This window comes from Dromiciops gliroides, chromosome 1, assembly GCF_019393635.1.
Source record: "Dromiciops gliroides isolate mDroGli1 chromosome 1, mDroGli1.pri, whole genome shotgun sequence".
NCBI classification, from domain to species: domain Eukaryota; kingdom Metazoa; phylum Chordata; class Mammalia; order Microbiotheria; family Microbiotheriidae; genus Dromiciops; species Dromiciops gliroides.
The window spans coordinates 905,719-920,880 of NC_057861.1; the positions used below are offsets into that span (position 1 = coordinate 905,719).

The 15,162-nt window shown below is 47.0% G+C and overlaps 1 pseudogene and 2 gene segments (V, D, J or C); all 3 read left to right on the forward strand.

Annotated features, from left to right (window-relative positions):
* Nucleotides 1–1,579: 1,579 nt before the first annotated feature.
* On the forward strand, nucleotides 1,580–5,313 carry LOC122735064. The segment is given in 4 exon segments: nucleotides 1,580–1,679; nucleotides 1,810–2,155; nucleotides 4,963–5,112; nucleotides 5,286–5,313. Coding segments are annotated over 4 exon segments (570 nt in total).
* A 1,493-nt stretch (nucleotides 5,314–6,806) lies between these two features.
* LOC122733912 lies at nucleotides 6,807–7,428 on the forward strand. The segment is given in 2 exon segments: nucleotides 6,807–6,915; nucleotides 7,046–7,428. Coding segments are annotated over 2 exon segments (396 nt in total).
* A 4,998-nt stretch (nucleotides 7,429–12,426) lies between these two features.
* On the forward strand, nucleotides 12,427–14,414 carry LOC122735108 (annotated as a pseudogene).
* The last annotated feature ends 748 nt before the right edge of the window (nucleotides 14,415–15,162 follow it).

Consider the following 15,162-nt stretch of genomic DNA (forward strand, 5'->3'; position numbering starts at 1 on the left):
GAATATACAGGAGGTAGCTTGTGCCAAGCAAGTCAAAGCTCTAACACCACCTTGACCAGCCTCTCCCCTCAGCTCATAAGGACAGGGGTCCAGGAAATTGAACCCAACATCTTTAGGAATAGCAATGCTCCCAGCCCAGGGTCCATAGTCAGAGAGCTAAGATTCAAACTTGTGGAGATGCATGCTGGTAACTGCTGCTGCATTTACTACCGTCCCAATATTGGAAGACCCCCAAAGTGTTTAGTTCTGTGACATGGATTCCAGCACAAAGTGACCTCCTGTTATCAGCACAAGTGGTGCTAAAGAAGAGGCCTGGCCATCGGCTGTGCTGCTGCACCCTCAGGACCATGGACAGAGCCCATCTGACCTGCAGACAAAACCCTCCAGCTCAGTGGGAGCTCCTTGAGGACAGGAGCTGTCTTCATTTTCCACTTGCAGCCCCAGGCCTTAGCTTGGTGCCACCACGACACACACTTAAGAGTTATTTTCCTTTTGTGTGAACAATCCATCCTTGTGGCTCCTACTAGACCCCTAGGGCAGAGGTGGGAAGGTCAAGAGTGCTTTGTATGAATCTGTCCAAGTGGATTCTCCTTTTTTGCAGATTTGCTCCCAGTCTTCTTGGGGGCACCTCTCACATTCAAAGGCTGACGTGGAGACATGACCTCTATGCATGTTGATGGCATCCTACCCTTTGGGAAAACTCTGGAAGAAGAGGAGGAAAGACGCTGAAGGTGTTGGATCAGCCAGAAGAAAATGTCCTGAGACTTTCAATGAGCAATGACTAGAGCTGTGCAGAGGCTCTGTTATGGATTGGACCTCATGTCTCACAGGCAGGTGAGGACACATGCCCAGTGTAGACAGAAGTGCCGCTGAGTTAGATCAACCCAAAGATCCTCTGAGACCTCAGGACTCCCATCCCATTGGGTGGTAACTCTTCACCACTGGTTCACAATGATGGCCCATCTTCCAAACCTCTAGATGTCCTCACTGGACCATGTGTGACTGAAAAGTAATGAAGCAGAAGATCAAGAAGCAAACCTTTGTCTGAAAATGAACTAAGCTTTTGGGTGACTATTGGAGGGTGAAAAAGAAGAAGCCTCGAGGACCTGGTCCCTCCCTCACACATGCAGAAGTTTTATTGTCCTGAGCCCATCCTTCTTTTGTCCTGTGGACAGATGTTATTTTGGGGAATTGGTGGGCAGGGAGCAGGGGTCTGTGGGTCTCCTGATGTTGACTTAAATAGGGTGGAGTGATGGGCTTCAGCCACTAGGGGGCACTGTGGGGCTGGTCCTGGGGATGTCAGGTGGGGACCAGCCAAGCTGGCCCTGTATGTGGCTGCCCTGACCCTGTGATGCCTCATGTCTGACATCTCAGCTGGGCGGGGCCAATGTTTACCAACGAACCACCCCCATCCCCAGCATGACAGGCCCTCCCCACAGCACCTGTGATTCCATGGTTAGGACCCAGCCTTTATTGAAGAAGAGGCTGGATCAAACCCAGATTTGCATCCAGGCCCCTCCCACCCTCCCCATGCCCATCCCAGGTTTACAGGGGCAGGATAAGAGGGACCTGGAGGAGCCCAGGCCCAGCTGGGAGCTCTTTGGGGAGCAGAGCACTTGGGGTCCCCTGCACCATGGCCTGGCCTCTTGTCTGCCTCTTCCTGCTCACTGTCTGCTCAGGTCAGGGCTGCCCTCAGACCCCTCCCTGTCCTGCTCCCTCATCCCTGCCCCTGGTTCCCTGCTGAGGGTCTCAAAGCTCTTTCCCCATTTCTTCTTGTTCTAGGACATTAATGAGTGTCTGTGTTTGCAGGTTCCTTCTTCCAGCTTGTGGTGACTCAGCCTCCCTCTGCCTCCACATCCCTGGGAGCCACAGCCAAACTCTCCTGCACCCTGAGCGGTGGGGACAGCAGCAGGGATATTTATTGGTACCAGCAGAGACCAGGGAAGGCCCTTCGGTATATCATGTATGTTGGCAGTGGTGGAAGTGCAGGCAGGGGCGATGGGATCCCTGATCGCTTCTCTGGCTCAGGCTCTGGGGCCACCAGATACTTGTCCATCAGCAACATCCAGCCTGAGGATGAGGCAGATTACTACTGTCAGTCCTCTTATCATGCTGGTGGTGGTTATGCTCACACAGTGACACACTCAGTGTTGAAGTGAGACAAAAACCTCCCCTGCCAGTCCAGGCCCAGCTTCCCCCCTGCCCCCTGAGGTTCCCAGAGGTCTGGAGGCTCTGCAGCTCTGTCCTTATCTCTCTCTGTCTTGTTTTCTCACTCTCTTCTTCTTTCTGTCTGTCTCTCAGTCTCCGTGTCCATCTCTCTTTCTCTTACACTCAGGGAGTTTCAGTGACTTCCTTGAGATGTGACTGATAGTAAAGGCCAGACATGGGCCTTGACCCCAGGTCACCTGACCCCACAGCCAGTCCTTTCCCTCTGTTCCAAGCTGCCCTGGAGGAGCCTTCCCACAGGAGGGGCTTTAGCTGGGCCTTCTGGCTCCAGGATGGAGCTGATTCAGAAGAGGTGTCAGGCCCCTGAAATCATCTTCCTTGTCTTTTATTAAAGCCCCAAAATGTTCCATCACTCTCATATACCACAGCTTGTTTAGCCATTCCCCAGTGACTGCACTGTCCTTTCATTTCCAATTCTTTGCCACCACAAAAAGAGCTGCTATACATGTTTCTGTACAGATAGGTCTTTTTCTCTGTTTGGGAGATGTCTTTGTCCTATGAACCTCTAGTGGTATTGCTGGATCAAAGGGTATGCACAGTTGTGGAACCCTTTGGGCATAGGTCCAAATTGCTCTCCAGAATGGTTGCATGCTTTCACAACTTCTCCAAGAAGGGATTAGTGTCCCAGGTTTCCCACATCCCTTCCAAAGTCCAATATTTTTCTTTTATTGTTATTTAAGAGGCATTTTTTTAAATTTATGGAATAAAATAAGCATTTCAATTAAAAAAGTATAATGAAAAAGGTGATTACACATGAAATCTACTCTTCAGAACTTGCTATTCCTTTCAAGCATACAACAAAATTGCCATGTAAATTTAATTTTTCTCTCCCCCACCTTAGAGATGGCTACCATTAGATGTAAATAGGTTTATAAGCAGTATATATATATATATGTATGTATGCACATATGCATGTATAGATTTCTAGACACACACATATATGTAAAATTTTTCAATACATGCTTCTATTCTCTTTCAATTCTTTCCCTGTATGCAGATAGTATCTTTCTTCATACATCCTGTAAGGTTTAAAATCTAATTGCGAAGTCTAAAAATCTAATGAGGGGTCCCCTTAAATTAGAAGCTTTAACACCAGTCTTTGGTCAATAATAGTAGTAGTAGTAGGCTCCCACCAGTGGTGGATGACCACGGATCAGCGCCTTGAAGAGCCACAGGCCACAGTGTGGCTGTGCAGTCTGATAGGGGAGCCCTGGCTCCTGCCACAACGAGGACATCTGAAAACTGCGCTCTCTTGCCCGTCGGTTCCTGCATCTCATTCGCTTTTCTTCCTCCAGAGCTTGGAGGCCCATCTCAGCTGCGCACAAGCTGCTTCTGAGAACTGAACTCCATTGGGCGCGGTCCTTGGCCATCTCCCAGCTGCCGGTGTCCATTCCCAGAGCCCCCAGGTCTCGCTTGCAAACATCTCTACAGCGAAGCTGGGGGTGTCCAGCAGGCCTTTGGCCTGAGGCTAACTCGCCATAGAGCAGGTCTTTAGGAATGTGCCCATCTTGCATGAGGAGCACATGACCGAGCCAGCACAGCCATCTTTGTTTCAGTAGCGTGTAGATGCTCCGAAGTTGCGCGCCTTGGAGAACTTCTGTGTTGGTGATCCCATCTGACCAAGATATGCCAAGAATGCGCCGCAGGCAGCCAGCGCCTGTGGAAGCTGTTAAGCTTCTTCTCTTGTCTAGTCCATGTTTCACTGCCATACAGTAAGGTACTCAGGACGCATACTCTATAGATGGCAAATTTGGTTCCTCTTGTCAGTTTACTGTTTGCCCAGACATGCTTGGCAAGCTTACATATCACAGAGTAGGGGAAAGTCCAAAGGATGTGTGGGTGTTTGTGGGAGGTAGGGCAGGGAATGACACCTAACCCTGGGGGCCCATTTGTCCTAGGGAAAGTAAACCTAGGTCTAGAAAATCATATGAAGACCAGAAGGGGAAAAGGTGACGCTTCCCAAAGCTCCCAGAGAAGAATGGGGTGGACTGATGCCTCCAGTAGGAACCACCCTGGGAATCACAGTAAGAAGAACAAGTATAGGCACTCATACATCACTTTAAGTTATGGCACCACAGCCTTGGAAAGTACATGTTACAGATAAGGAAACTGAGGCTGGGAGGACTATAGTGATGCCCAGGATCAAACAGCTAATAATCTGAAGTGAGATCTGAACTCAGGTCTTCCTGACACAACGCCCACCCAAGCACCTCCCATGTTTCTATTTATTAATGCTTCCCCTTGAGGGTGGATGGCATCTTCAATCAGAGGTCCTATGGACTCCATTTAATTGTTTATCATACTTACAATTGCGTACTTGTTCACAATTGCTCTTTGAACAATAGTGCTGTTATTGTGTAGAATGTTCTGCCACTTCCACTCCTTTCACTCTTCATTATTTCATGCAAGTCTTTCCATGTTTTATCAACCAACTCAAGGAGGAGCGAAGATGGCAGAGAGAAGCCAGAAGTTGCCTGAGCTCTGCGTTTCCCTCCCATGAACATTAAATCAAGCCTCTACATGGATTCTGAAACTACAGAACCTACAAGAAGACAGAGACACAATCTTCTAACTTGGGACAATTCAGAAGACTTCAGGAAAGGTCGGTCTCCCTCGGGCAAAAGGGGAGCACGGCACAGCTCAGAACTGCAGAGTGGAGCATCGAGGGGGCTGGGCAAGTCAGCAGGAGGCTCTTGGCCACAGTGGAGCAACTGAGGCCCCTTGATCCTGGTTCAGCAAGCTGGTGGTGCATCGGGCCAGTTGTGAGTTCTACCAGCACAAGCTGAGAGGACAGGCTGGCAGCTGGAGGGTCACCCACAGCCCCAGCCACCCCAGGGCCAGAAGCAAGCAGAGGGAGCAAGCCCAGGGTGGTGAGGAACCCACAAGGTACAGAGGCCTCAGAGCAGAAAGCCAGTGACACAGCTCCTATCCCCCAGCACAAGAAGCTTGAAATAGTGACCCTGGTATCCCAGGAGCTGACCTCAATTAAAAAAAATAAGCCACAATATGAGTAAGAAACAGAAAAGGGCTCTGACCATTGAGAGCCTCTGTGTCCACAGGGAAGAGGCTAAAGACAAATTCAGATGAGGACAATACTCTCAAATTGCCCACATGGGAAGCCTCAAGAGGGAAGATGAATTGGTCTCAAGACCAAAAACGCTTCTTGGAAGAGCTCAAAAAGGATTTAAAAGATCGATTGAGAGGAAAGGCACTAAGCTTTCAGAACTCATGACATGATCGCTCCCAAACCCCTCCAAATAATGCCATAGGACAATTCCTGGAACAGCAAAAACCAGAAAGGAACAAGCTGAGATGATTCTCCAGCCAAAGAAGGCTTTGAAGGTCAGCAGGAGGGGGCTTTGGGGTGGGGTGATGACCTGCAGCCACTAGGGGGCACTGTGTGGCTGGGCCTGGGGATGTCAGGTAGGGACCAGCCCAGCTGGCCCTGCATGTGGCTGCCCTGACCCTGTGATGCCTCATGTGTGACATCTCAGTTGGGCGGGGCCAAGGTTTACCAATACCCCAGGATGAGGAAAGATGCTGAAGGTATTGGATCAGCCAGAAGAAAATGGCCAAAGAATTTCAACTGGCAATGTCTAGAGCTGTGCAGAGCCTCTGTTATTGATTGGACCTCATGTATCACAGGTAGGTGACAACACATGCCCAGTGTAGACAGAAGTGCCCCTGACTTAGCTCCACACAAAGATCCTTTAGGACCTCAGGACTCCCATCCCATTGGGTGGTTATTCCTCACCATTGGTTAATAATGATGGTGCTTGGGGCAGCTAGGTGGTGCAGTGGATAAAGCATGGGCCCCGGATTCAGGAGGACCTGAGTTCAAATCAAGCCTCAGACACTTGACACTTACTAGCTGTGTGACCCTGGGGAAGTCACTTAACCCTCATTGCCCCACAAAACAAAACAAAAACAATGATGGTGCTTCTACCAAACCTCTACATGTCCTCACTGGACTGAGTGCGATTGAAAAGCAATGAATCAAAAAAAAAAAAAAGAAAAGAAAAGTAGTGAAGCAGAAGATCAAGAAGCAGACCTTTGTTGGAAAATGAACTAAGCCTTTGGGTGACCATTGGAGGGTGAAGAAGAACAAGCTTCCAGGACCTGGTCCCTCCCTCACACATGCAGAAGGTTGTCCTTTCCTGAGACCATCCAACTTTTGTGCTGTGCACAGATACTACCTTGGGCGATGGGTGGGCTGTGAGCAGGGGTCTGTGGGGCCCTGATGTTGACTTACAAGAGTTGGGGTGGAGTGGTGACCTGTAGCCATTAGGGGGCACTGTTGGGCTACTCCTGGGCATTCAGGGGGATGTCAGCCCAGCTGGCTGTGCCTGTGGCTGCCCTGACCCTGTGATGCCTCATGTGTGACACCTCACCTCAGCAGGGCCAAGGTTTACCAAAAAACCACCCCCATCCCCAGCATGACAGACACAGCACCTGTGACCCCATGGTTAGGACCCAGCCTTTATTGGAGAAGAGGCTGGATCAGACCCAGATTTGCATCCAGGCCCCTCCCACCCTCCCAACCCCCATCCCAGGCTTACAGGGGCAGGATAAGAGGGACCTGGAGGAGCCCAGGCCCAGCTGGGAGCTCTTTGGGGAGCAGAGCACTTGGGGTCCCCTGCACCATGGCCTGGCCTCTTGTCTGCCTCTTCCTGCTCACTGTCTGCTCAGGTCAGGCCTGCCCTCAGACCCCTCCCTGTCCTGCTCCCTCACCCCTGCCCCTGGTTCTCTGCTGAGGGTCTCAAAGCCCCTTCCCCATTTCTTCTTGTTCTAGGACATTAATGAGTGTCTGTGTTTGCAGGTTCCTTCTCCCAGCTTGTGGTGACTCAGCCTCCCTCTGCCTCTGCATCCCTGGGAGCCACAGCCAAACTCTCCTGCACCCTGAGCGGTGGGGACAGCAGCAGGGATATTTATTGGCACCAGCAGAGACCAGGGAAGGCCCCTCGGTACATCATGTATGTCGGCAGTGGTGGAAGTGCAGGCAGGGGCGATGGGATCCCTGATCGCTTCTCTGGCTCAGGCTCTGGGGCCACCAGATACTTGTCCATCAGCAACATCCAGCCTGAGGATGAGGCCGATTACTACTGTCAGTCCTATTATTACGATGGTAGTGTTTATTATCACACAGTGACACATTCAGTGGGGAAGTGAGACAAAAACCTCCCCTGCCAGCCCAGGCCCACGTGCCCCCCAGCACCCCTCAGGGTCCCAGAGGTCTGCAGCCTCTGCAGCTCTGTCCTTATCTCTCTCTGTCTTATTTTCTCAGTCTTTTCCTCTGTCTGTCTGTCTCTCAGTGTCTGTGTCCATCTCTCTTACACTCAGGGAGTTTCAGTGACTTCCTTGAGGTGTCACTGATAGTAAAGGCCAGACATGGGCTTTGACCCCAGGTCACCCGACCCCACAGCCAGTCCTTTGCTAATCCCTGTTCCAAGCTGCCCTGGTGGAGCAGGACTGCAGGAGGGACTTTAGCTGGGCCTTCTGGCTCCAGGATGGGGCTGACTGAGAAGAGGTGACAGGGAGGCCCTTGTCCTGGCTGCTCCAGCTGGGCCCTGTTGGCTCTCACAAGGGGCAGTCTGGGTTGTCTAAGGTGACCCCTTGGACACCTGCTACTGAGGCCATGACCACAGACACAATCATGGGGAAGGAAAGGGGCATCACAGGCAGTGGAGAGGAAGCATGGACAGAGATCCTGACCTCAGCTGCTGACAGGGCCTGGCCATGTTTGCACCCCTGTGAGTAAGGAGCCCCCCCCTCCAACAGGCCTTGGCCATGAGGCCTCACGGAGGCTGAGTCCCACACACTCCAAAAGCCTCCCCCAAGTCTGAGACATCAGGGCAGCCCCCAACCAAACCCTAGGAAGCAGGAGAGGCTCCAGCACCCAGAAAGACTCATACATGAAATAGTGGAAGGTTATCCAGCCATAGGCCTAGTTGAAGTGACCTTACCTGACTGGAATTTCACAACCTCCAAATTACCTTCAGTGTGACTCACTCTCATCCAGTGTATGTTTATGTCTGGAGGAGCCTGAGAAGGAGAAGGATAACAACCTCGATGGACCCTGGCCAGGCCCTCTGGGGTCCTGGCAGGGGTCTTTAGTGGGGCAGCTAAGTGGCCCAGTGGTTAGAGCACTTGCCCTGGAGTCAGGAGGACTCAGACTCTTGACACTAACTGTGTCACCCTGGACAAGTCACTTATCCCCAATTGACTCAAACATGCAGGGTTATCTCCAGTTGTCCTTATGTATTGTGTGAGGGAAAAATCCATCCTCTTCTCAATAATTCTCAGGAACTCAGCAGCAAAGTGACAAAGGCTCTTTATTTCATTCTCATGAGAAGGAGGCACCCCAGTGTGCAGCTAGTGGGTGCCCAGAAAGGGGGCTTGAAGGCCCTGTTTTATACCCTAGTCTCTAATACAAAATGGACCCTCCCCTTTTTCATCACTGTTGGGGTTACAATCTACATGCCAAAACTATCTAATGGGAACACAGTATTCCCACCCCTCTTCCTTGTGTGGTAAAAAAAAATGAAAGTTTTTAACAGTCACTTAGGATAACTGAAAGATGCCAGTTTTTGAAGGACCACCCTTTCAGGGAAGAGACCAATGGCATGAGCTACGCACGCCAGTCCACCTGCTGCGCACGTCAGAGCACCAGCTAGCATTCCACTTCCGGGGTGTGAGCTTAAGAGGCAAGGAGAAAATGGAGGTGGGACTTTTTTTCCTGCTCTGCTGGTCTCCTGACTGCGCTGCACAGGCTGATGCTGATGAGAGTTCGACTGGGCCCAGCCCGCGGTTAGCAGCAGCACGGACTTGACACAGTCTCTCTCTCCCCAAAGGTGGCCTTGGGCTTTTGGTGAGTTTTATACGGAATAAAGACTAAGCTTAGACTTAAGAAGTGTGAGATTTAAAATTGGATATTAGATCATAAATCTCCCCTACTTAACCCTTCCCTTAATTTATCTCCCAGACTAGTAAATGGAAGAAGCTTCTGGTTTTCTAGATAGAGCCTTTATTGTATATAAGGTGTTGTTGATTAGAAGGATAGGAAAATAGAAATACAGTACAAATCGTCTTAAATCTAGGCTTAGTCTATATTCCTTATAAAAACTCACCAAACCGATTTAGGCCACCTTTGGAGTGAGTCAGACCGTCTGTGCCGCGCCGCCAGGAGTCCCGCCAAGCCGGCAAAAAAGGCCACTCTCGTTCTCTCCACCCCGGAAGTCAAAAAACCCGGCAGGCAGTCTGACATGCGCAGCAGGCGGACTGTACCCGGCAGGCAGTCTGACATGCGCAGCAGGCGGACTGTTCATCTCCTCCCCAAAAGGGTGGTCCTTGAAAAACTGGCGTCTTTCAGTTATCCTAACCGACTGTTAAAAACTTTCATATTTTACCACATTTCCCCCCTTTGCTTCCTCAAGAAATGGAATGTTTCCTTGATGGAACAGTAAAAAGAATATAATAACTTCTGCTGACTAATAATATGCGAACAACAATACAGAAAAGGAAGAGAGGAAAGTTTTGTCCAGAGGGGCGATTTTTTTTTCTTTCCTCATGAACCGACGCTTTGACATTTGTCTTGCAAAGGGAGAGCCTCTGCAGAGAGTACATGTTACAGATAGTATATAACAGAGAGGAGATAGTAAAAGCTAATAAAGCAAAACAGTTCATATAAAGTCTCTGAGTTCTCTTGTCTTCTTGAAGTGGTAAGATGTCATCAGGAGGAAACTGGATTCTGGTCTGGAAAACTGGATTCTGGACTCTGGTCTGGATTCTGGACTCTGGACTCTGGTCTGGAAAGCTGGATTTCTTCTTTAACTGTTTGAATTGCTGTATTTTTTTTTTTTTTTTACTAAACCTTAGCATAGCATTTTGCAATCAGTAACACTTTTTACCACCATGTGTCTGGATCAAAGCAAATTTAGTATGTGTTCATGACACCTGAAAATGTTATGGAAAGGTTATCATACCATATCTCATGGTTCCGAGACAGCCAGTGATTGTGCTAGGCCACAGGTGAATTCAACTGAGATAAAAAGATAAGTAAGTTCAGTTAAATTAGGTTAAATTAGGAGGGAGAGAGGATGAATACTGGACTGTGCCTAGTAATTGTGCTCTACATAGTCACCATCATAAGCAAACCATGGACTTATGTATACCTGTCTCTCCTTTTGTTGCACATATATTCTCTCCAGGGCCTGCATCAGAGTTCACAGCAAGTTAGTCTCTGAAATGATAAGTTTCCATATTTCTGAAATCTCATTAATTTCACCAAAGACAATATGATGGTAAAAATGTGTGCTATGCTGCATAACTGAGAATATATTAGTGATATATACAATAATTCCAAACCATACCCAGAGTATAATGACATATAAATAATAAACGAATGTAAATAGCTGATTATATTAGACATTGTTACAGAAGATTTGTATTGTATTTCTACTTTCCTATCCTTCTAATCAACATCACCTTGTGACTACCATACGATAAAATGTCTAACTAGAAAACCAGAAGCTTCTTCCATTTACTAGTCTGGGAGACAAATTAAGGGAAAGGTTAAAGAGGGGAGATTTATGATCTAATATCCAATTTTAAATCTCATACTTGTATGGGCATAACTCAGGAGTGGACCTTATACTTCCTTATATGGACACAACTCTGGAGCAGACCTTATTGAGACCAGGGCTCCTTGAACCATGTGACCTTGCTAACCTGAGGGGGAGGAGGGGATCTGAGACCTTTGTCCTACAAACAGGTCAAGGGGAGTATGACTGACTGTTCTATCCATATTGAGAGGAGACAACTACCCATTTCTCACATATTGTTAATATACAAACCACCTGGATTTCATGGAGCTTCATTATTATCCAAAAGAATGTTGTAAAATCTTGGATTAATGAGATCCAAATGCCATCCAAGGGAACTCCAAGGTGAACCCAGACAATGTGCCGGTTAGTGGATATCAGGAACACCCCAGAGTCATTTGGGTGCTATGGATCAATTGTCTCCATTGTCTCTCTGAATATCTGGGAAAGCAAATTAAGTCCCTATCTACTGATCTCCTTCCCTAGAAGAATGAGTAAACTTCATGGCTAACTGATGAGAGGGACATAGGGATGTGACCCTCCACTGAGATGGAAAGTGCCCCCCCCTTCGGCCTAGTGATCTGATCTCAAAGTCTTAGAGCTCCTTAGAGCCCCTTATTTCTCTCTCTGTTTTTTTTTTTTCTCTAGAGAGAGGCAATAACGGGAAGCTACTATCCCCCGTTCTAAATATCGGCATATCAACTTAAAAATTGCTTCATAGGGTCTGCACTGAGATATTATGTAGATATGATAAATTGTTGCTGAAAGAGGAAATTTTGAAAAATAACCTATGGCTGAACCCCTGAGGTTGGGGCACTCTGACCCAGGAGAGAGACTTATCGCTGAACATGCCAGGAGAAAGATTTATTGCTGAACATATAGTATTAACCTAATTACCTCATTTTGTTCAAATTAAATGTCTGTAAAGAGTATAAAAACTGCTTGGTTTCCTAATCTCGGTGTGCCACACCTCCTGGTTGTCCCAGTGAGTGTGGTACACCTTTCTTTCGAAAGAAATAAAATCAGTGCTTTGGCCTCTTTCTCCTCCAGTCTCTATTACAGGGGTCAGTGGGTGTACTTCCCATCCCACTCACTGAGAAACACCTTCCTACCCCATGACTTCTCTCTTCCTTGCCATTCTGGATTTTACCATGGAATGAAAAGATATACAGGTTATAAGTGTGGCCTTAACATGTTAAAAGCCTTAACATGGAACTCAGATCTTATCAAGTATCAGAACATTCACAATGGAAAAAAGTTTTGTGAATGTAATCAGTGTAGACAGATTTTCACACAAAGCTCCTGTCTGGCTGTACATTGGAGAATCCACATTGGAGAGAAACCTTATGGTTGTAATCAGTGTGGAAAGGGTTTCCTAAGCAGCTCCTATTTCAATGAACATCAGAGAATCCACAATGGAGAGAAACCTTATGAATGTAAACACTGTGGAAAGGCTTTCTCATGGAGATCTGGTTTTGCTAAACATCAGAGAATCCACACAGGAGAGAAACCATATGAATGTAAGCAGTGTGGAAAGGCTTTCACACAGAGTTCTCATCTTACTATGCATCAGAAAATCCACACTGGAGAGAAACCTTATGAATGTCATCAGTGTGGAAAGGCTTTCAGAAACCACTATACTCTTGGTAAGCATCAGAGAATCCACACTGGAGAGAAACCTTATGAATGTAATCAGTGTGGAAAGGCTTACATATGCAGATCTGGTCTTGCTAAACATCAGATTATTCACACTGGAGAGAAAACTTATGAATGTGAGCAATGTGGAAAGGCTTTCACATGGCGATCTGGTCTTGTTGAACATAAGAAAATCCACACTGGAGAGAAACCTTATGAATGTAAACAGTGTGGAAAGGCTTTCACACAGAGATCCCGTCTTGCTATACATCAGAGAATCCACACTGGAGAGAAACCTTATACATGTAAGCAGTGTGGAAAGGCTTTCAGCCACTACTCTACTCTTGCTAAGCATCAGAGAATCCACACTGGAGAGAAACCTTATTCATGTAAGCGGTGTGGAAAGGCTTTCACACAGAGTTCTCATCTTGCTATGCATCAGAGAATCCACACTGGAGAGAAACCTTATGAGTGTTATCAGTGTGGAAAGGCTTTCACACAGAGATTCAGTTTTGCTGAACATCAGAGAATCCACACTGGAGAGAAACTTTATGAATGTAATCAGTGTGGAAAGGCTTTCACACAGAGATTCAGTTTTGCTGAACATCAGAGAATCCACACTGGAGAGAAACTTTATGAATGTAATTAGTGTGGAAAGGCTTTCAGACACCACTGTACTCTTGCTATAAACATCAGAGAATCCACACTGGAGAGAAACTGTTTGAATGTAATCAGTGTGGAAAGGCCTTCACAAATAGTTTTCATCTTGCTAAGCATGAGAGAATCCACACTGGAGAGAAACTGTTTGAATGTAATCAGTGTGGAAAGGCTTTCACATGGAGATCTGGTCTTGCTAAACATCAGAGAATCCACACTGGAGAGAAACCTTATGAGTGTTATCAGTGTGGAAAGGCTTTCACACAGAGATCCAGTTTTGCTGAACATCAGAGAATCCACAGTGGAGAGAAACCTTAGGAATATAATCAGTGTGGAAAGGCTTTCACAGAGATTTCTCACCTTGCTAAGCATGAGAAAATCCACACTGGAGAGAATCTCTATGAATGTAAGCAGTGTAGAAAGGCTTTCACACAGCACTCCTATCTTGATAAGCATGAGAAAATCCACACTGGAGAGAAATCTTGTGAATGTAATCAATGTGGAAAGGCTTTCACAAGCAACTCCAGGCTTGCTAAGCATGAGAGAATTCACACTGGACAGAAACATTATGAATGTCACAAGTATGGAAAGACTTTCACATTGAGTTCCAGGCTTATTGTTTGCTCCAACAAACCTCCACCCCTCTCCCACCTGGGCCACCACTACTCAAGCCTACTTCTTGGTTCCCAGCAGGGGTAAAACACCCAAGTTCCACCTCAGCTCTAGCAGAGACTCTTGTAATACTCCCACTGGCCAACTGCTCAGCCTTCTCACCAGACCAGGAGCTTAGGGCTAGATGACAGTGTTGCTGTACCTGATTCAGAGGCTCCAAGGGTCTTTTTCTCTGGCGAGGCCTGCTTGGTACTGGATCTGTATCAGTATGCCTGTGGGGTTGGACTTCACTCCCGCCCTGGCACCGTAGTCCTCTCCTGCCAACCTTCTAAGCCATCTTTGAAGGAAAATGATCTCAGCATGTTCCTTTGTGGGTTCTGCTGCTCTAGGAATTATCCTATGGCATTATTGGGAGGTTTTTTTAGAGTGATCCTGTCATGAGTTCTGAGGGTTTACTGCCTTTCCTCCATCATCTTGGCTCCACCCCAGAAATCCACAAGATCCTCCTGAACCTTGAGTCCAGGCACTCTTTCTATCACCTCCAGTGTTGTTGTACATCAGAAAATCTACCCTGGAAAGAAACCTTATGAATGTAATCAGTGTAGAAAGGCTTTGACACAGTACTCACATTTTGCTGTACATCAGAGAATTCACACTGGAGGGAAACCTTATGTATTTAATTAGTGTGGAAAGAAGTTCAGGTGCAGCTCTAGACCTGCTGCACATCAGGGAATCCACACTGCAAAGAAACATTAGGAGTATAATCAATGTGATAAGACATTCAGGCCCTAATCTTCTTTTATTTCCCACCTGAGATTTCATATTATATAGATATCTTATAACTGTGACAAATGAGGAAATGCATTCACTTGTTGTTTAGAGCTTGTTCAAAATTAGAGAATTCTTTTTTTTTTTTTTTTTTAGTGAGGCAATTAGTGTTAAGTGATTTGCCCAGGGTCACAGAGCTAGTAAGTGTTAAGTGTCTGAGGCTCAATTTGAACTCAGGTCCTCCTGAGTCTGGGGCAAATGCTTTATCTACTGCGCCACCTAGCTGCTCCTGAGAATTCATTTTTCTGAGCAGCTGTATATGAACTCAATGTGGGAAGGCTTTCAGGCAGACACCTTATCTTTATCTTAGAGTACATCAACATCCTTCCTACATTTGAAAGGCTTTCCACACTGATTACATTCATAAGGTTTCTCTTCAGTGTGAATTCTCTGATGAGCAGTAAGATCTCTCCTATCTGGAAAAGCCCTTCCATATTGTAGGAAACACCCTGTGTTTCTTGAAGAAACAAAGAGGGGAATGTGATAAAAATGAAATTTAACAGATGCCTAGGGGCCCTACCTGCTTCATTTATGATTGTTTGAATTGGGTGAGAATGAGAAATGGACTAAGTACCTACTTGGGATTAGATATAGGCCACACATG